This window comes from Anas acuta, chromosome 20 (assembly GCF_963932015.1).
Source record: "Anas acuta chromosome 20, bAnaAcu1.1, whole genome shotgun sequence".
Taxonomy (NCBI): Eukaryota; Metazoa; Chordata; class Aves; order Anseriformes; family Anatidae; genus Anas; species Anas acuta.
Window position 1 is genome coordinate 7767114 of NC_088998.1, and position 21350 is coordinate 7788463.

At 45.3% G+C, this 21350-nt stretch overlaps 1 protein-coding gene across 5 annotated transcripts in view; it reads right to left on the minus strand.

Annotated features, from left to right (window-relative positions):
• Positions 1-21350, minus strand: part of FUBP3 (far upstream element binding protein 3) — a 39287-nt gene that overhangs the window by 10623 nt on the left and 7314 nt on the right. For 2 of the 5 annotated variants that reach the window (XM_068656950.1, XM_068656946.1), the window contains exons 3-13: positions 15784-15834; positions 15244-15277; positions 13285-13334; positions 11792-11863; positions 10886-10943; positions 8111-8273; positions 7148-7246; positions 5144-5248; positions 4662-4764; positions 3894-3994; positions 2662-2803 (exon numbers count right to left, since the gene is read on the minus strand). In XM_068656950.1, coding sequence (XP_068513051.1) covers positions 2662-2803; positions 3894-3994; positions 4662-4764; positions 5144-5248; positions 7148-7246; positions 8111-8273; positions 10886-10943; positions 11792-11863; positions 13285-13334; positions 15244-15277; positions 15784-15834 — 978 coding nt within the window. The remainder of the gene's footprint in view (positions 1-2661; positions 2804-3893; positions 3995-4661; positions 4765-5143; positions 5249-7147; positions 7247-8110; positions 8274-10885; positions 10944-11791; positions 11864-13284; positions 13335-15243; positions 15278-15783; positions 15835-21350) is intronic. The other 3 variants (XM_068656947.1, XM_068656949.1, XM_068656948.1) reach the window with 3 other exon arrangements.

The following is a 21350-nucleotide window of genomic DNA, read 5'->3' on the forward strand; positions in this document are numbered from 1 at the left end:
AGTGGCCCCCCAGCTGGACGTGAAATCGTAAAGCAATTAATCAAACCTGCTAAAAGGCAGAGCTGACAAGAGCCAGGCCAGCCACGTTATCTGTCAATATTGCTGTATTTATCATGGAAATCCAGCGGGGGCCCAGAGAGGCTGCGGTTTGTTTCCAAGCACCACCAAACAGAGAAAGCTCTTGACATGTGTATGGTGCTCGTCTCCACCCTTCCTCGAGTCTTTCAGAGAAGAAAAGCTGCACCTACCCACCCTCTAGAGGAAAAAGCTACACACAGGATTTCCAGGGAGCCGAGAACTTGGTTTCAGCTCAAAAGGGCTCCAACTCTGAGTACTCGTAAGAAGAGGGCCCTGGATCTTCTGTTGTACGTGCTGCAGAGACTGAGCTGAGGCCAACTTCCTCGTCTCCCTCTCCTCCCTGCTTCTGGAGCGAGGACACGGAGCTGGAAGTACAAAAGCAGTTACCTGGCCACACCTGATACCCTATCCCCAGGGGCCCAAGAAATGCACTGCTCAGGTGTGAGCCTTGGATACCAAGCCACACGTGCCCGGAGGGCTTGGCCAGATTTCACACGGAGGGCTAGCAGCCAAGCTCTGTATCACAGGGGCAAAAAGAAAAAAACAAACAAACCAAACAAAAAAACACACACCAAACATTAACAGCTAGAAACTGCTCAGAAACTAAAGGGGAAGCTGGGGCGTGAGCAAAGGCTTTGAAATTGGTGACTGGTTAAAAACATTAACCCCCAAATTAATATCCCCTCTCCCCTGTAATGCCCCACAGGCAGTGGGAGAGGAAACAAGAAGCAGCAGACAAGGGTGTCTTGCATCAAAAGATGGAGAGTGTGGTACATCCACCCCGTCCAGACCCCAGAAGGTAATGCTGCAGCCATCACTCACTTGACAAAAAAATGAATGCTGCAACAGTCTAAGAGCACCGGCACTGTAAGAGCACCGATTGCAAGGTGGTATTACAAAGCTACGAGCATTCAAATCACCATACAACTAGTAATTAGTCACTCCAGAAAGCTTCTGATCTGGCTGGGTAAGAATCCCTGTTTTGTTGTTGTGGAAACAAAGGTAAAAAGCTACCCTTCACCCCCACAGCGAGCCTGTGCCAGGCCTCGCACTTGACTGCTAGGACATCTAACTCCACTACCTGCATTTATCTTTTCAGCACAGTGCTCTCTGTAGTCACAAATGCTCCACTTCAGTGCACTGCTGAACAACAAGTGACCTTTTCTGATCCTTTATTAAGGATGACTAATGGATCCGGCAATAAAGTTTCATTATAATTTGATTTTTCCATACACACAGCTCTCACTTGTGGGCTTAAAATTTGCTTTGCTCGATCTGTGCCCAACCGAACTGTTCGCTGAGCTCAGGAGCAATCGCTCTGCAGCATAATGGGGAGCGCAGGTGTTTTGCCATACTGAGAAAGTTCCCAGGTTTGTGAACAGGTTTACAGCAAAGAACATCTGAAACCAACTGCAGATGCACTCCTCGCACGCCCGTGTCCCATAACCTGTGTCCCTTGTCATCCAGTTCAGGGTACCACAGGGCCCAGACATGTGAAAGGGATCAAGCAGGGTTGCACGGCCGTGGAACAAGGGCACAACACGAGCTCAGCCCTGCCCAACAGGACAGCAGGAAGCTAAATGCCACTGGAACGTGGCACAATGTCCTCCCGTCTCTGCCTCCTTTACCGTCACGGCTAATCTGTTCCTATTCTACTCACCTCACCTCTGCTGACACTAAAAGCCAACTGTGATTACTTAAATGCTACTTTAGGCATATGCCATTCTTTCTAAAATAAGCAGATGGAAAACTTAAATACAGCCCCTTTGATATATCAGTGGATTAACTCCGAAGCATCGCAACAATTAAAAGCCACAGGGCTATTCCTGGTTCTAATTCAAGCACTGCCGTTACCTGGTGCTCTACAACAATTTGAGACTGCTGCTGCTGCTCTGTTTTTATTAGTGTCTTGAAGGTGGGCTGCTTCTTGAGAGAAAACCAGGAGCCTTGTCCATGTCCTTAGCATGGAGAGATTCAACGGTTTAGGCAACAAAGGGGCCTCTGTGGCAGCAAATGTGCTCGCCTGAGCAAGATGAGGTGCACGTGGGGCACCAGCCTGTTCTGTGACAGGCTCAGGCGTGAGCTGTGACACAGACAAGTCCCACTGCTTCACTTTGTTCATCAGATGCTTCAGGTCTGTGGCTGGAAGCAGCTACAGTTACTGCCACATTCAGAGCCCTGCCATTTTATCACACGGCACTCACAGAAATTCATCACGACAAAATGACTGTTCTGCTCGTCCCTGATAAACTGTCCTTTAAATGAGTTCTCTCTAAAAAGGATCCACAAACGAAACTGCCTTTTTCTCAGCCAGCTGCTTGTTATAACAGGCTTACTTGACAGCTCTGCATGAAGAGCTCCTCTTACATATTGTGAACAAGGGCCTGGAGAGTACAATTATGAGCGAGAACACCACAAAGTAAACAACCACAAGTGCTTCTCGCTTATTCCTGCGCTGCATTCACAGGCCACTAAATACCTGCAATTACAAAAAACTCCCAAACCCCACTGTCAGGCAGCAAGAAGGTGACCATCCAGAGACAGAAAGACTGCAAGCTCTAATATTTACGTTTGCAGACCTACCTTTGCCTATAACAAGACCACACTTATCAGCTGGCACCGTGTAGGTTATTTCTTGCATGCCCCCAGGTGTTCCAACGCTCCAGTCTCCACGGCCACGACCTCTTCCTCGGGCGACAGCCAAACTTCCAAAGCCATCTCGTTCCTTGGAAGGCAAAAAATTGGTATTAGTGTTTTGTTTTTTTTTGCTGGCCCCAATGCACATTAAAAACAAAATAAAGCAAGGTAAGTTAAATAGCATTATAATCAATGGCTCTGAACTAAGATATTCTTGGACTTCAGTTCCACATTCCAGATTTTGAAGTAATTTAAAGAAATGCCAGTGATGTAGGTTTGCAGCTGCCTTCCTGACTCAGGAAGATAAAAATATTTTTTAAATGCATTCCTATGTATCTGCTGAAATAAACCTTTAAACGTGCATCAGCTACTAAGGGACTTTTAGGTTGTGGTGGGGGCTTTCATCATAACAACGAATAGAACTTGGCACTGACTCACGCAGAAGTTACCTTCGAAACCCTTTCAAGTGTCATTCTTCAAAGAACTGCTGGAATTACTCAGCTGAAATGCACATTTTCCAGAACTTCCAAAGGCAGCTTTAAAGTTCAAAGACATTTAAAGGACATAGCTATTTTGGATAACTGATTTCTCCAAAAGCAAAGGCTGTGAGCCCTCAGAGGCTACCACAGCAGGCCTCAAAACGTAAGTGGACAATTACCAGAGTTCTTCGAGCACAGTAACTGCGTACACCAACATTTGTTGCCTCCTCCTGCCTCCCGCAGCCACCAGACCTGAGGACTGGAGTCTGAAGAGGCAGCAGAGGAGGCACTGTCTGAGCACTGTTAATACTGTGCTACCCCAAGCGTTCCTCAGCCCTTCTGAGCAGAGCCTCCAGCCTCTGCCTCGTGCTAACGCTGGGCTCCATTCCATGGGGTCATCATTTTCAAATAACTTGAAAACAACTCATCATGAGGGTAAAAATGGAACTACAATGAAGCCTCATGATGCTGCCTGAAAAAAAAGGGAACCTTCCTATAGCTCAATGAGCCCAGATCCAATTTAAAAACCAAACCAAACCAAAGCTGGCAGCTCTCTCCTGGGCAGCAGCATGTGTGGTCTACCAGAAAAAAAATGCAACACTGCTATTCTTCAGACAGCAGGGTCCATCCACACAGCTGCATGCACAAATACTACATTCTCATATAAGCTCTTTCCACCCAAGAGCCTCCAGAACCCACCTGTGCTGTGAGAATAAGCTCATTGATGATGTGTGCTGCATGTTGACACCTATCGGGAAGCCCCATGACCTGTGCGACTCTTTCAGGACTAATCCCATCATCTGTGAAGAGAAGTGACAAAGACTAAATTAAAAGGAGAAAACATCCACCCACCAACAAAGGCTTCCTTCCAGCACCACCACTGCTAGCAGCACGTTCACAAAACACGTCTAGCCCAAGAGCTCTCCCTTCCCTCCACCTTCAGCCACTCTTCCAGGTACTGAAAGGAGACAAAACCCAAACCCCACTGCAGAGGGGACAGCGTTTAAAAGGCAACACTTTCAATGTCAAAAAGCCATGAGAGAGGTTGATATAATTTTAAGAGGACAAAGGCAGCTTTGATAGGTGATCAGACAGCCAAGGACCCAGAGAAAGTTACTTAGAATTAATCAACTCCTGATCCCCAAAGGCTTTAATGTCCTGAAGGAGAATTCTTTAATAGGAAATAAAAGTGGGTTTGGTTACTGGTATTTTGTTTTCCCATACAATTACCAGTCAAGACATTACTGTTGTGACATCTAATGTTTGCAAGTAAGATGTATAAAATCTTACTCTCTGAAAAACAAAGTGCACGAGAAAGCAGAGAGTCATTCAAACAGGTTTCAGAAAGAGACAATGCACCTTTAAAGGAGGAAAGCCTAGCTGCTGGAACCTCAGAGCAGAATCACCGTAGCGATCCCAGAGTGGAACACTGGTAAGGAAATAACAGCTCTCCATCCTCACACAAACCTGGTTTAAATTGAATCCTAACTCCAGCATCATTCTGAATCTTTTTGATCATTTCTCCATTTCTTCCTATCACAATTCCAACAGCAAACCTGGGCACAGAGACCTGATGGGAAAGGCAAAGCAGTATGAAAGCTCAGAACTAGACCGAGTGACTCTGATTTTACAAGGAGATGCACTTAACTACGAGGATGGGCCACATTAAGCTGCTCCAGGCTACACAACCATATCCCTTAAGAAAAACAAACACGTGGCCGCAAATTCCTTCCCCGCTAAATGAACTCTGCACTGCAAGAATGTGGCTTCAAAAGATAATTAGAGAAGCACCATCTGGGAGTCCATGAGAACTCCCCTTTGCAGCCAGACTCACTCTTCTGGCAACAGAGCACATTGCTTTTCAAAAGCAGCTTACAAGTTACATGCAAAATTCGAGGACTTCCACCCACTGCCCATCCCACAGGGAGGTTAGCATGAAGAAAACATACCTCTATGCTGCCTCCTCCCATTCTAGAACTGAAATCATTGCGTACGCCTCGGAAGTCTGCCTGATCTTTCTCTCGGATGATCTCCAGTACCATTTCCCTCGCTTGCTACATGGGGAAAGAAGTTACAGTTAGCTTAAATTTACTCTGCTTGCCATCTCAGCATTGGGGCCTCAACAGGGGCTAATTTACCAGTCGGGGAAGATCTGTTTTGGTCAGACGTGGAAGATGTCAAAGTGTGCCAGGTGTGCAAGGCTGCAGTTCCTTGCGTGCAATTGCTTACTTCCAAAGGGAGGAGCTTTAGCTTTTAAAATATAATCACTGATTGTTCCCCCCAATTTTTTAAAATTAAATGAAGGGAAGGCCCTTTTCTACTGGATAGGGCTGAAATAACAGTATGGTACAAGCTGTGGCAACACAGCACATCCACTAAGAGGTAGAGAACATGTACCAAGAAGGCAGGTGGGCCAGTACTGAGCTTACTGGCACTCAGAGAAGTTGTGCACAAGTCTGCAGCAAGGCATTTTCTGAGACAAACGGATATTCTTCCTACCTACTTGCAGCTCTCCAGGCCTTTCAGAGACTTGCATATAAGCCCAGCTAGTTAAAACATGCCTTAGAAATAAGCGAGCAGTGCCACCATTAAAAAAAAAAAAAAAAAGCCCACATGTGAAAACCTTTGAGCCTTTGTCTCAATATATTAACTGTCAATCTTTTGATGTTTTGCTTCTATTTGCAAGTTTGAGGGACACTGGCAAATCCAACTCCTTTCACATATATTTTTTTAAAATTTTCCATGTCCCCTTCCTAATTATTACATAAGGGGAAAACTCAAGACATTTCAGAGACGTCAAGATAGAAATAAGGCATCCGAGATATTTGCTAGTGATTTGAGATGGTTAAGAACTTTGTACATTGATGCACAAAGAGTCCCCCAAAACCCAAGGCTCATCGAGCTTCTTAAGTGCTTTCTAAGCATGCTGTACTTTAAGTGCCTCCAAGATCTTCCAGCCTATGAAGTCTCCATGATTGCTTGCCATAACTTATGGCATGGAAGATGTGACAACAGCAAATCTTGCAAGGTAGAAGAAACCATCTGGAAAGCATCAGCACTAACAGTATGATTTGGTTAAAAGTAGCAAGACTCCCATTCATGTTGTTGCATATCTATACCTTTGTAATAAGCATAAGAATTTTGAAAATTATCATTTAAATCTAAAAGTCCAGTTACATTAAGTGGCTTGAAAAACACCACCCAAACATACCTGAGCAGCATCAACTGTTACAGCAGTTTATGCTTAGGGAGAGCCTACGAAACAAAGCTATTTTTATTGGAGACAGGAATGCTAAGCTAGATTTAAGTACTTAGCAAGGTATGAAAGGCACTTGCTGAGAAGTGGAACATGCCACAGCTCAACTTTAATTCCAGAACTCCCATCATGCTGCAATCTTCCAGCCTCTGGCTGATCACAGGTAGAACCCTGACACAAGGAGACCGAAGTACCAATATTAAGCAAACCCCTTGGTTTCAGGAGTTGTGGTTATTTTCCTTTTTTTTTTTTTTTTCTCTACTTTTAATTACCTGTGTCAATTGGCTGTCTGAAATACTTCTGTGGAAGGTTCACTTTGTCAAATGTCTGTGTAGGTTAGTCACTACGAACCCATTTGCTTAAGTACCATGTATCTACGACTTCTGCTTCAGACTGGAAACCTTTTCACAAGCTTTCTCCAAACCATCCTCCTCAACTCTTCTCCTACCCACGTCTACCATCTACATGGAATAAGAGCTCCTAGGTTATACAGTAAACAAGCCAACACTTGATAGTCCTTTTTTAACTGATAGTCCAGTTTTAACTGATTCTACTCATACTTTAACCTTACAGAAGAAACAAAACAAGCAAGGATGATATTATTTACAATTTGATTTAACTGTTAGACGTTCACAAATACACTATGTTTAAGCTTCTCATCAGTACTCTGGGACAACTGCTTACTTACATTACGTACCTGTACTTTAAATGCATCTCCAGTAATACGGAGAGGTTTATCTGCTCCAGTAGGCAACGGACCATCTTGGATCATAATCATTTTCACACCTGTTCGCTCCTGAAGAAAAAGCACAGAGCACTTTGCTAAGCAGAGTCCCTAAAACTAGGGACTATATTTTGGTTACTAAACGTTACGTAGGTCACGTTAGCAGCTTTGCAGAACACTACCTTAGCTCTTCGTATGTATTTATAGCATAAAATCAGTAATAGTCCTGGAGTGTAAAAGATTGCCAGAAAGTGTGCTACTCCTGAAGATCTCAAATACCTGAATCTCTCGTAAAAGCAAAACCCCTCTATTTCACCTGATTTATTTTTTTTTAGCCATTTCCAAAATCTGCAGCTGTCTGCACATAAGTTATTATGTGATCAGCCTTAAAACTACTGGATGACAGAGGCCTAACCAGGGCATCCAACAAACCTGCATTTTTGACCTAGGTGCTTTTCTTGTGCAGGATGCTAGAATATCTAGGAACATTGATTTATACATAACAAAACATTGAATTAGAAAGGGGTAGGATGAGGAAAAAAAAGACGACAAACGCCAGCTTCATCACAGATCAACAACAAAAGAGAAGCACAGCACTCTACAACAGCATGGCTGGCATTAAAAACTATTGCAGCAGCAGACTAGAGACAGCTTTTTCTTAGCTACAGGGATCCCCTCCTGACCAGCGCACACCAAATGTTATCTAAAGCACACGAGTTTCTTTCACAGTTCTGGCAAAACTCCACTACATGCGTAGCTGGGGCCAAACCGATTTCGTTTGTAACACAAGATTGGAGTCCAGCTTTCCGGAGGCAGAAGAGTAGTCCCTGCTGTAGAAGGTTAGAGCATTTAAGGCTCTCCGTTTCAGCACGCTCTTGTTGATCTAGAGAAGCTGCAGTAGGGAAGAGAGCCCTAAAGTAAATGCATCTTGCGCACCTGCAACTGTTTTATTGTTTCACCTCCTTTGCCGATGACTAGACCCACTTTGGATGCCGGGATCAAAATCTCCTGAATCGTACTGTTGCCATCAACATCGTTGTGAAAACCAGGTCCGTTCCGACAGCGATCTACAATCTGCCCCAGTAGCCGTTTTGCTTGTCTTGGAAAAGAATCGAGGGAAACAACCATTAGACAACATTGTTCCACGTCAGCAAGGGACTAGGAACCATTGGAACGTGAAGTGATCGGGGAGAGGAGAAGAAGTGAAAAGATGAAGGAAACCACAGTTAGCACTTTGTTTTTTTTTTAATCCCTTGGACGTACAACTTCCCCTATCGTGATTACTTATAAGCAGTTTGATTTTTTGAAAGGGGAAGAGAGAAGGAAGAGCAGCAGCATGCTCTGACACTGTTGGAAGTTAAGGATAATAGCTCAGCTATTACATTTGGGGTGCACATTTTGAGTGAAGATGCTCTACGTCCTGAACTCTTTAAAGCTTTATTATACACATTCTATAAATTATATATAATATTTAATAAAACTCAATCTCTGTTCTCCTTGGTCAAGCCAAAACAGACACTGCTCCAATAGTACCGCAGCACGTTGGTTAACCTCTCTCTGATCACAGGTAACTGCCCTGCCCTTCTCTGCCTGCTCTTACCAGCAGCACCACGCACACTGTTCTAACACAGCCTCTGCCCCAAACTGCAGGTGCTGAAGCTACACCAGGAAGCAAGGCAAGGATACTGCAGCAGCCACCAGTGAAAGAGACTGGGTTCTTCTACTCCTGGTGAGAAGAGACAGACACAAAGAAGCATTTTGGAGGTTAAAGATACCTCCTCTAAAAATCTTTAGCACGTCAGAAGTAGCTTGCAGGTCCTTCCCTTCATCTCGAGGACTATTATCAACACGTCCCTTTTCTGCACTTTTCCTACAGCGCTTCTCAAATAGGTAGCAGGAAGTCTCCAGTTCCCTACTCAGTCTAAAGCAACATCTCCCCTCTCTCCACTTCATATCAGGCACCCTACGAGGACTGTCTTCTACCTGGGAACTTGAAGAAACAGCACAAAATCATCCCTCGCAAGCAGACGTTCACCTGAATCAGCTCAAGGGGTGGTGATCTGAGGCTGCACAAAGATCAGAGCACTGCCCTCTCTCAACCTGCTCACAAAACAAGGCAAAAGATGGAATTTGTGGAAGCCCACTTCAAATATTCGGAAAGAGTCTGAAGAGGTCTTATTTAATCTACCTCCACATTTTGCATAAAGTTATGACAATAGAGACTGCAACATTCAATACAGCACGTGTATCAGATGAGAAGGGGTCATTGGGAAATTAGCTCTGGTAGTTTGCCACTGGATAACTAATGAAAACTCTCCTCACACAAGATACCTGATGACTTTGAAGGGTTTCCTTATTTAATATTTCTCTGAGTAGCCTGAAAATATAGTTCAAACAACCAACTTAATAATTTCAGCACAGAAGCAAATTAAATTTCACCAAATTCCACATACTCAACACTTCGTTCTGCTTCAAAAACTGAGTATTCTCACTTTCTTTTTTATATTTTTTTAATTATTTTTATTTTATTTTGCTTTTCTTTTTATTTGCATTTAAAGACAGCCTTGGACATCACTACATTTAACTACATATTTCAGAACAATGAGGTCTTAACTATACCTGTCCCCCATTTTGCCCCAATTGCATTTCATCAGGCATTCCAGGGATTTAATATTTTACTCTTGTTCTGAAATATCGTTTTGCAAAGGGGGAAAAAGCACTTCAATATCACCAAACGTATATTGCCTGCCCTGCAACACGAGCTTGCCAATTATATTTATTCTGGCTCACTGCTTGCAGCATTATGGTAAAGTAAGGAGATTTAAGTACCCTTAGATCTCTTAGGAATGGAAGAATGATGATTGCCTTCTCTTTAGAGAGACAGTCTTTGCGCCCATGTATTTTCACTATCAAATGCAACTCAAAGATTTCCAGATGGATTTTAAAAAACCCACCTACCCAAAGGCTGGGGAGAGAAAGAGCAGCTCCATATGTTAAGTGTGTTCCTGTAAGCCTGAGGATCCTGGATCCAGTTCCAGCAGGAGGTCCTCAACTGGTTTGTGAGAGTCTCAAACTCAGCTCCTGGGAAGGGGGAGGGAGGAAACACTGTCCCTAAAGTTTCTATAGGCCTAAAGAGTAGAAACCCCTGCTGGCTGGCCACGTGTCTCTACCATGCAGGGATCAGAATTCAAGACTTGGGTTCAGTCCTTTGCTTCTTGTTGGCAGCAGTGCAGAGGCAAGCACGCCCAAGGGCCTCGTGCTCTGTGCAACACCACCAACACCTCCAGGGTATTCTGGAGTGGCACTGACAGGCTTTGGAGGCCTCATGCAGACCTTCTTCAGCTGGAAGGACGTCAGCTCAACAGGAGGGAAGCGAAGGGGAGAAGAGAAGGGCCCTTCAACAGCTTAGCTCAGTATCCTGGAGAGCTGCAGTTAGAAAACTGCATCCTAGGTGCCCTAGGAGCAACCTTGCCCTGCGGAGGGGAATTCCGTGGAAATTTCTGCAGAGGGTTCAAACTACAACGGGGGAAAAAAAAAGCCTTTGAGGTGCAGTTTAAAGCATCAGACCAAGAGGCTCTATGCTCCAGAGACCCTCAAGTTTCTCTAGGCCAACAGCTGTTGGTGTGGCTAACCGAGTAGCACCACTGACAGAGCACAGCATTAGGGAGAAGAGAGAGAAGGAGGAAGGAGAAAAATGAAATCAGAACTCACTCAATGCTCTCTGGCGGGCCGGTGAGTACGCAGGGCCTCTCGGGCATCCCACCGCTGTCTGCAAAGGAAACAAGAGAACAACAGGGGTTAGATGCTTCCTGACTCAGCACCCAAACTGCCTTCACTAGGCAGGCAGAAGAGTGATTACTCCTTACACAAGCTAGAGGAAAAAAAACCCACACCACATTAATACATGGAATTCAAAAATGGCAGCAGTTTTGGTTAACGATCAAGTACTAATGAAAACACCCCCCTCTGCACACCAAACATGCCCATGAATTCAAAGACATCCAGGGTCAACATATTTAGAATATTTGCTGGGTGTCTGCATTCTTTAAAAGCCTTCCCTGCCAATTAAAGGGAGGTTTAAATCCTAGACTACGTTCATTGACAGCTTCCTGCACAGCAGTTGTGGTACAGCCTTCGAAGCAAACAGGCTGCAGCACTAGCACAGACTGAATAGCATGGTCCTGTTTTTATAGTGGCAGGTGGATCGTACAAAGATTTGCTGCCATGCTCCTGAAATGTTTTCTGCCAGGAGCTGGAGCGGACCAAACTATCAGAGACAAATTGCACGAGCTGAGCAAAGTGGTACCACCAGGAGAAAACTAAACAGCTGGAATTCCTGCTTTAAAAACAACACAGATTGTCCATTTGCACTGTACACATCTGTTGGTTAAAGACAGTTCCTTAATTTGCTACCTTCATCCCCAAACCACCCGACAAGCCTGCTTGCTCTGCTCGTAGGGAGGTTGGTCCCACAGCAGCCCTCCCATGCTCGTGAGCTTAGTGTATCTCCTGTTAGCGGTGATAACACATTAGGACCAAGGCAAGGCACCTGATACGGCAGACACAACATCCTTCAACATTAAAACCCCTTCACCTGGCACACAAAGAGGCTCTTACCTGGAGCAATTTGAATTTTGCAGCCAGACTCTGCCTGAATCCGTGAGATCTGCTCACCTCCCCTGCCGATTACTGAAATGAGTTCAAGAAGCGTCAGAACATACCGGCTTCCCTGAATAACTGCAGATCACCTTCCCCCTTTTACTCCACTGCAGCTATCTATAAAGGAACAGTTTGACTCCAGGATTGCAGAAGAGGCATCCACAGCGCGAACAAATTTAAAAAAACACAAACAAACCAAACAAAAAACCCATCATGCACTGGAACAAATAAACCAGTTATTTGGGGTCCTAAAAAAAGCCAACAACTTCTGCTTTTATTTCTTTAAAATGCATATTTTACTACCTCTTTTCAAGAGACATGCTATTTCCCTGGTCTGCTACATACTGAAATGCTCTATCAAACCGTGAGTGAAAACAAGCACCCATCTCCCTTCCCATTTAGAGGCAGCAAATAATGGCCTTCCCTCTGTGCATCTTTTTGCAAAGCAATGTGCCTATCCATGTTCATCTCCTGCCCAGACTGCAAGAGAGCAAATCTGTCGAGTCTAACAGGTCTACCTGGCTCGAGGACACCCTCCCAGCTGTGGATCCACCGCCTGCCCGATGTGTCTGAAGCAGGATTGTGCTCCACACACAGCTGACACACCAGCCGAGTCCTGCTCAGGAGATGCAGAATCCCTCCACCATCCCTTCCTCCCCACGTGTGGTCCTGGGACCGATAAATAACGAAGGCTGGTGGGAGGACAGACTGCCTCCTCGGGAATTCCACAGCTACAGCTTTACGGTGGAGAGTCAGGAGAAAACCTGAGGCACTGAGGGGTAATGATCCTCTCTGTTATTTGCCTTTTTGCTCTCTGTATATCAAATGGGAAAAGATGCACAGAGATCTAGCAGGGAAGAGCCAATGCAAGCACTGCAGTCACAAAAGCAGGAGGCTGCCATGGAAAGGAAGAGTAATGACCATCAAGAGGAAGAGAAATTAGGAATAAAGCAGCACCAGGAACAAACATCTAGGAAAAAAAACTCATCTGAGCAATGCACGCTGGCTGCGCTTCCCTGCAGCAGCAAGTGTAGGAAAGACTTTAAATTCTGCTTAACTTGCCTTGAGCCAAGCCTTACTTTAACATTTAAATCTTCTCTTCCTCCCTCAACTCCCACACTTTTGCATACTCAAAGTAAAATATTTCAATGAGGGGAAATAAATTCACTTCTGATATATTTATGTGCTGCATCAGTTGGGATTTCAGGAACAGAACCTCTACAACTCTCAGTAACCTGTACCGGTCTTGTTCTTATTACTGGGCCACCAAGCTTCTCCATGCAGCATGCACCTGGATTTTAAATACAGATCATCTGGTCCCCATGAAGAGAACACCAGCAAAGCTTATCCAAAGCCAGCAAGCACAAAAACTCATGAACACGTTTTATTTGGACAGAACAAATAGCATTCTCGCACAGAAGAACCATACCAAAAGCATCCAAGGTACTTACTAAATCCAACCATTTTATCAGGCACTTTGAACTCTTCTGTTATTACAGCCCTGAAAAAAAAAAAGGAAGAGAAAAATCAAAGAGCCATTACAAAAAACAATTTGGAAGATGACCGTGCTCAGCTGTGGAAAACAGGCAGAGCATCAGGCTTTTGAGCACACACGCAAGTAAATACCGTATCATAGGGAAAATCTTTTGATTTGGAAGGGACCTCTTGGTCCTGCTCCATGCCCTGGCTGCAGAATGGACATAATTCCTCCTACACTGGATAGGTTTCTAGTCTACCATCCATTGTTGTCAATGGAAGAATGTTTTTTTGGATTTAACAGAGTAACAGCAAAGTTCCTTCAATATTTAGCCAAAACCTTCCAAGCCGCAGCCTCTGCCCACTCCTTTTTGATATGCTCTTGCCAAGAGAGGTTAACCAATGCCAATCCTGGTATGAATGCCCTTTCTGATATTCAGAGTGATATTTTAATCTGTCTGTCCCTATAATTCTTTTCCATAGAATTTATAAAACCTGGTTTTGATTATCCTTTGAAGTCTTCCTATCTCAAGACTCGCATATCTGTTGCTCTTTGGACTTTCTCAGTACATCTGTGCATCAAACCCAAAGCAATTACCTAAGACCTGGCCACAATGAAGTGGAGAAGAATTACCTTGTGGGTTTTTTGTTTGCCATTTATTTCTGTCTTGTAGAAAACACAAGACTGAGCACAGAATTTGCCAACTCTCTATGCTGGCATATGCATTATATACAATTTGTTCAGCAATCTCAGGAGCAGTCAAACACCTGCATAATGAGCTCAACGCAGGTTTTGTGGTGAGGCGTATCAAAGCCTTCCCATGATTTACTTTAGATCAGTTAGGGAAGGTAAAAAAAAAAATACCCACCAGACCTCGCCAGCAAACCTGCAGATAAAGCACCCTCCAGTGTCCCAAGGCTCATGAGCAAAACCAAACCCTGCCACCCCTATCTGCAGGGGAACAGACCCCACCTGCTCCAGGAAGGCTCCGAATTCCAGCAGTTTTAATCTGGAACAAACACTGCCTGTTGCCAAAACATCCCATCCTGCCTGATTTACAAACCACCCTGCGCTGGAGCAGCTGCACGGAGAGCCTCACCAACCACCAAAACCAGAAAGAAACCATTTCAGGCTTTTAACCTAAGCAGTTCCCTGCATAAACACCACTCCTGGCAGAAGACAGGCAGCGGCGGAGCAGACAACACTGCCCACCCTTTTCTGTGCATCCCCAGCCGTACGTGAGCTCTGGGCTAACAGCATCACCACGAAAAACTGATTTTTCTCCAGCTTTTGACTAAATATTCCTTCTCCTTTCTGCCGAGGGCCCCAGCAAAAGCTGGTGATGATGGAAACGCACTACTCCCAACCTGAAGGTGAATCCAGCTCTAGAAATGCTCTCCCCTTCCTGCTCAAAACGAGACAGGCAACTCCTTGAGAGCAGGATTAGAGAAAACCTGAGAATTTTACTTGTGTATTAGATGCTAAGGTGTGCTGCACAACAACCCGCACTTGCTTTAGTCTCCCCAAACCATCTTTGACAATCAGAGGAGTCATCCCAGGTCATGCTACATTAACAGAACTGGAAAGGAAAAAAAAAAAAGATCCACCTGCCTGTTTAATACTTTCAACTTCTGTAAAAATGCCAGAGTTTAACTCCCCCCCCGCCTTGGGCAGGGGAAAGGAGAGGAGAGAGAATTTATTATTCTTGGTCCCGCAGGTTTACAGGAATCAAATTCAAGTTTCACTTCAACTCTTCTTTCTTCGTAACAACAAATAGCCTTTAAAGGGTTAGCAGAAAACCCTTGCTGGAGAAAACCCAAGCTGACAGTTTCTCCACATTCTCAACCTCTGACTTCCTAACACTACTACAGATGGTGGATCAATAAACAATTAGAATTGATCAATAAATAATAAAACATAACCCACTGCTTACCTTTGATGTACCAGGGCCCCTAACTGGTTACCTACTGTGGCAGAGAGAGAAAAAAGGAAAAGAAAAAATCAAAGCATTAGCACGGATAAACTAACTTCATCCCTATAGAAAAAAGAGTTCTTACCATTTCATCAAAAAGAAAGAAAAGCAAAACAGTAATTTAGGTTCAGTGGCTGAAATGAATGCGTTATGTGGTACAAAACAGGAGGGGATTTCTTGATCAACACACACCATAGCCCAGTGTCCAGCTGAACACAGGATAGGGAATTGATCTGTGTCTCCCCATGCTGAGAGTCATGGGAGAAAATCCTGCCTGCCCAAAGCCAAATCCCTCCAACTAACCTCCCTCCTTCCCATTTAAACCCAAAGTAGTTAAAAAAAAAAAAAAAAAAAAAAAAAAGAGAGGGGATGACACCGGCTGAAGGGAGAGAAAAGAATTTTCAGGCAGCTTGGTACGTATTAAAAAAAAGCTCAAATAAAAGCAGGGCAGATTCAGAGCTTTAGTCTAGGCAAAAAGCATTACGGATTGCTTGCACATACTTCTCTCTGTATCTCTTATCTGTGCTCCATGGAGCCCACTTACACGGAGACCTGTTAAAGGAATACATCTGTTAAGTAACCTCGTGGCACCAAAACCGTATTTTATTTTTTTTTAAACACATTTTCCTGAACGCACACATTCCAGGCATATCTGCGATGTTAGCCAGTGGTCCACGTCCGATGAGCGCTCATCTCCCCAGCTGACAGCCCCCAAACAGACTTTTTTTTTTCCCCCTACCCCCGCAGATTAGATCTTTCTTCCAAACGTTAATGGGGGAAAATATCATTAGAGCGCCTCATGCCAAGTGGGAACACATGCCCTGCTGGGCTTCCTGCAGGACTGCGCCTGCAGCAACCCCGCTAAAAACCCACCATTTGGTCCTAACAACCAGTTGCAGATTATATTGCATGCCTGGAGGGCACGAGCAGAGAAACAAATGGGACTGGCCGGCAATGGGTGAGCTGTGATAATGAAGATGCTGTTCCCAACTACCTTGCAGCAACCTGCACATTCTTTGACCTGAAACAAATCCGCAATCAGCTGTCAGGGTTCGGAAGCGGACGTCTACCACGGTACGTAAAGTTTGGGGCCAAACACTTTGCTTCGAATAAAACAGACCCGAGAGAGTCAATAGTGTATTTCTGTGGGGTGTCGATATCTCGATAATAGGTCGGGACCAAAATATTGGCAGCCCGTGTATTTTATTACTCTCTCCAGTTCAGCGATAAGGCAACCGCTGCGTTATTGACTCCGTCGGATTTCTCTTTGCATATTCTCACCCTGAATATAAAAAGTCCTAACGTGATAACTGTCGATGCCGCAGCCAAAAAAGGCGGGTGATGTAATGGGGAATATTTGCCCTGGCTGATAAGCTACTACTGCAGAATTGAGCAAATATGGTAAAACTAATTCAGTATCTCACCATCTTACCCCAAACAGCACTCAGAGTAATTTTTCCTATAGGCACTAAGCCTTGTAGCTGTAGTACAGGATTGCCCTTGCCAGGACGAGGCCACTCATTACCCCAAGATGCCCGAAAGAGGGGTCTTAACACTACGAGGCCGTATTTAAACATCCACCTTGCATGGCCATTCACCCCACCAGCTCTCCTGCCTGCCTCTCACGCTGCAGCCGCTGCCCACAAATTACGAGACGGATACACATCCTATAATCAAACCCCGAAGTTCACGCAAGGAACGGAGGAGCCATCACTTTGTAACACGATCCTGTGCTTGGGAAAGACAACTTGTAAGGGGAAAGCTGCAGGGGCACCAGAAGTGGCATCAGCCGGGCAGGCAGGGCTGGTGGTGTAGGTAACTTGCAGCTCCCAGCTCACTCCAAGCACTCAGCTGCTCACCACTCCAGCCATATCCCCCTGACTTTATTCACTTCTTGTACAAACCAGTTAAAAACCAGCTAAGCCACAGTAACTCGTGCACAAGAGCATCCCCTCCACGTGCCACAGACCTCTCCAAGAGCCGGGAAGCAAAGCAGGCGGAGACAACCGGGAGGGATCTGCCTGAAGTCAGATACAATTTCTCTCCCTTTGGGAGGAAAATGGATGGCCGTAGCTCCTGGTCCCAACAATCTGCAGTTTAATTCCTTCTCTACCGTGCCCGTTTTGCTCTGAAAGGCAGAGACTGATGGAGAGGCGAGGCTGGGGCAGAAGACGCCTGCGGCAGCGCTGAGCTCCACCACCTCCCTCCCTCACGCCAGGGAGGGGACTGAACTCTGACAAGCCACGTAGATATTTCCCCCTTTTACATCTATTGAGTCCAATTTAACTGTAACTGCAGTCATTTTACTGCAAATAAGGAAAAACGCTGAATAAAATAAGCACAATTTCCTGTTAATGGCACCTGCTGGTTGATAACTCTTCGCTCGTCTTTAGGCTTCACCTTTAACTGAATTGTACCTAACAGATACTCAAAACAAATGCAGATTTTCTTCCACCCCATAAAGCAGAGCAGTGCCTCCCACTAAATTTATGTGCATGATGGGAATTTACAATCTCATGGAGAATATTGCCGTGCCTAGAACAAAACCAGAGCAGCTCATCCCCCGGAAAGCAGTGGAAAAGGGCTTTATTTTGTGCTTTTAGACTGGAATTGTATCGTCAATTTTAGAAAGCTACAATGAAGATACTAATTACTCTGTTGTTCATCATTAAATACCGGTGTGTTGTTTTTTTTAAAGAAATGGCCAAAACTTATTTTCCTACCTGCCCTTGCTGTGAATCTTTAGAGATTTTTCCCATTAAAATTTCCTTATTAATAATGGTGATGTGCAGAGTTGCAGTTTTGAAGGAAGCTGCCGTTTTGCAACACTAAACCTTTCGCCAAGGGTCCTGAATTTTTGTCCTGGTCCCACCACTGCTACCGATGGGTCAAGGAGCATCGCTGCTAACTTGTGTCTGCAGGACAAGGAGACACGATTTCCTCGTGCCCACAGGTATTGTCATCAAAACCAAGTCAGAGCAAACGAATGATGTGTTTGTACAGCAGGACTGTGTGATGCTCGAGCCCCGAGGCTCTCCTACAATCACGTCCTGTTGCACTAATACAGACCAACATCGTGTTGGATGCACCACACAATCCTGGAGAAGGCAGGGGTGGAGAGAGGTGGCGTGAGCCTTCCTTGGAGGGAAGGGAGGCTGCTTCTTCAAAGATGGGTTTCACGTTAAATAAACTTCTTAATTTGTGCTGGTAATTTGATGGACTGTTAATGTGAAGAGAGGCCAGGAGCTGCTGTTGGCCATAAACAGGAGGATCTATCCTGTAGGATGTCCATGTAGGGTCCCATGAACTGGGACCTATCCTCAGCAGCAGCCCCCGAGCGAGGTGCCACTGGGGTCTCCCCGCAGCACGGAGCCAACCCCATCTCCTGTCACCTCCAACCTCATTAGCAGGACAGGGAAACCCCAACTCCTCCCTGCTAATTGCACGATGACTGTTTCCATTCTCTGGAAACAACCCTAAAGCAGCAAGGATAAAACAATCAGTCTCAAACCTCATCTAGACCAGCTCACCAGCACCAGTCCCGGCAGCTCACAGATTTGGGTCGAACGTCTGCTAAGGGAAATGCAAAAGGGACTCACGTGTTCTGTTCCCCAGCACTATGACAAGACTATTTTTTTCCTGGAAATACTCTAAAAGCAGCTGAATTTGTTTCGCCCAGCACGCTGTCATCCTGTCTTAAGGCCACTTCCTAAGCTGACATCAATCAGCCGTGCCAGCAGCTGTTTACGAAAACAGACAGGCAGAATTAGATTTTCCTGTAAGACAGACGGTTCTCTTGTCACCTTAAATACTTCCATGTTCTCTGCATCCATTTCTCCAGCAGCATTTGGAACGGAAGTAATTTTCTATCAGCTCCACGGGGGTAAGGAAGCAGCAAGGACCGTGCACAGCCACACAGTGCACAGAGGTACACAATCCTGAGACTCGCCACCAGATCTGCTTTCGAGCTATCCAGGGTAGCAGAATGTATCCCAGTCCCTGCACTATAAAATTTCTAGAGCATGATAAAGACAAATAATCGCTTCTTAATGACAACATCCCCAAAGCATAGCTCACAGCAGGAAAAGCAGGGAAGTGTGGGCACGCACTCCTGACTCCCCTTGTTCGCAGGACTGAAGGTCACCCCAATAGGAAATGTTTTCCTAATTTACGTGTCCTGTTAAAAGGAATTGCCATCTCTCAGATGCCTACAGCTCAAGTGCTGCATTATAGGACTTGGCAGCAAGAGCAGGTAGCCCATGAGTAAGGCATGGATCGTACCATGAACACATGCCGAGAGAAGCACCCACTGCTCAGGGCTTCCTCGGCCAGGCTGCACCTTCCCAGGCTTCTTCAGAAATAAAACCCAAGGTGACCAAAGCTAAAAGAACAAACACTTCCCTCGCTCCTGTCCTGACAAGTCCGATTTCTCTGTGAGATTCCAATCCCTTAAAATACCACTTCCATTATTTCAGCTCTCCCCTAAGATCTCATGGATCAGATTTCGGGGCAGGCAGTGGGAAAAGTTACACAGCTTACAGATGCACGCGAAGGACCCAAGGGCAAACACACACCTTGGAGCTACTTTGAACCGTGTTACAAACAGGGCCCAGTGCTGAAGTGAGCAGGCACTTGTAGGTCTTTGCATCCCCTGAAGCCCAAATCCGACACTGGAGAGCCCAGCCCCTCTGGATGGGGCTCCAAGAGCACCACCTGCTATATGGGATCGCCTATCCCAGCGCAAGAAACCAGCTGGAAGGTGCATTTATGGCCCAAACTGCAACTGTATTGACATGGTTTGTGTCAACACAAACAGGGTTCAGCAAGTAAGAGTGCTCACGCGTGGAAGTACAAAGTCCAACCCGCCCGCCACTGGGCATTGCAGCTACTTCATTTATTAAAAAATTCTCCAAGACACCTCGCTAAGAGGTCAGGTTTCTCAAGCTCAGTCTGCTGATGCAATGAAATAACAGGGAGGGCTAATGCTTTGGGTAACTAGTTCCTAGAAGACAATTTGGATTCTTCTTTTTCAGGTGCAGCCACTTGGCTGAGCCACCCAGACAGCCCAGTGAGGTGCAGCCGCCTCCAAATTCATGCTAAAATCAAATATTATTGAAGGCAATACCAAAATAGGCCCTATTCACGCCTCCTACTGCAACAGTGTTTCTGGAATGGAAGGAGCACCTCAAGATGACATCATTTGAAGTGATGTCCACAATCAGACATTTGCTGAGCACTGCTCTAAGGAGAGCTGGAAAGGAAGAAGAGGCCAGAACATGTTTGCAGGCCATTTCTTTGCAGTCGCTCTAGCCTAGCAATTCAAACCACACTAAACACATCTGCCTGATCACAAAAAAAAGCAGCGAGTTTCACGGTTCACTGCCTGACAGCCAAGCACCTTCCCACACCGAAACCAGCACGAAACAACAACACGAGGCCTCCGGCTTCTTGCAAACACAGCGATGCTCCAGCTCAAGATACGAGGGGCAGGGGCGCACACAAACCAACCCACTCCTTCCTACGACACCAAACCGAGCAAGCAGCAGCCTCCTGCTCAAACAGAGCCAACGCCAGAGAACAAAGTGGGTCGTGGCATAGGTTCAGACAGCAGTAACGCCAGCCAGCCAGAGGCTCCACATGAAAGGAACGTCTGCCCGTGCTCCAGCACGCTTTTCGGCACGAGCAGTAGACGTGCAGTGTTTTCAGCCCCTGCCTCGTGCAGCTTTGTGTCAGACAGAAAACAAAAAAAAACAACCAACTTTCAAAATGAAGTGCTGGGAAAAAGCTTTACACTTCTCCTAAATGTCTCTGCAGGAAGGGATCAACCTGCAGATCTGGCTGGCTGAGTAAAAACACCAAACAAGGACAGCATGGACACATTTTGGGGTGATAACCAGCCACAGGAAAAGGTGAATTCTATATATACAGCAGCACAGATACAAACACTTTTCTTGTAACAGCACACATTAGATTTGTAAAGAAAAAAAAAAGTTCTTTCTTGTTCCCAACATCAAGAAACTACTTATTTTAGAAGTGTAACAATTCATACAACTCATTACATTTACCAG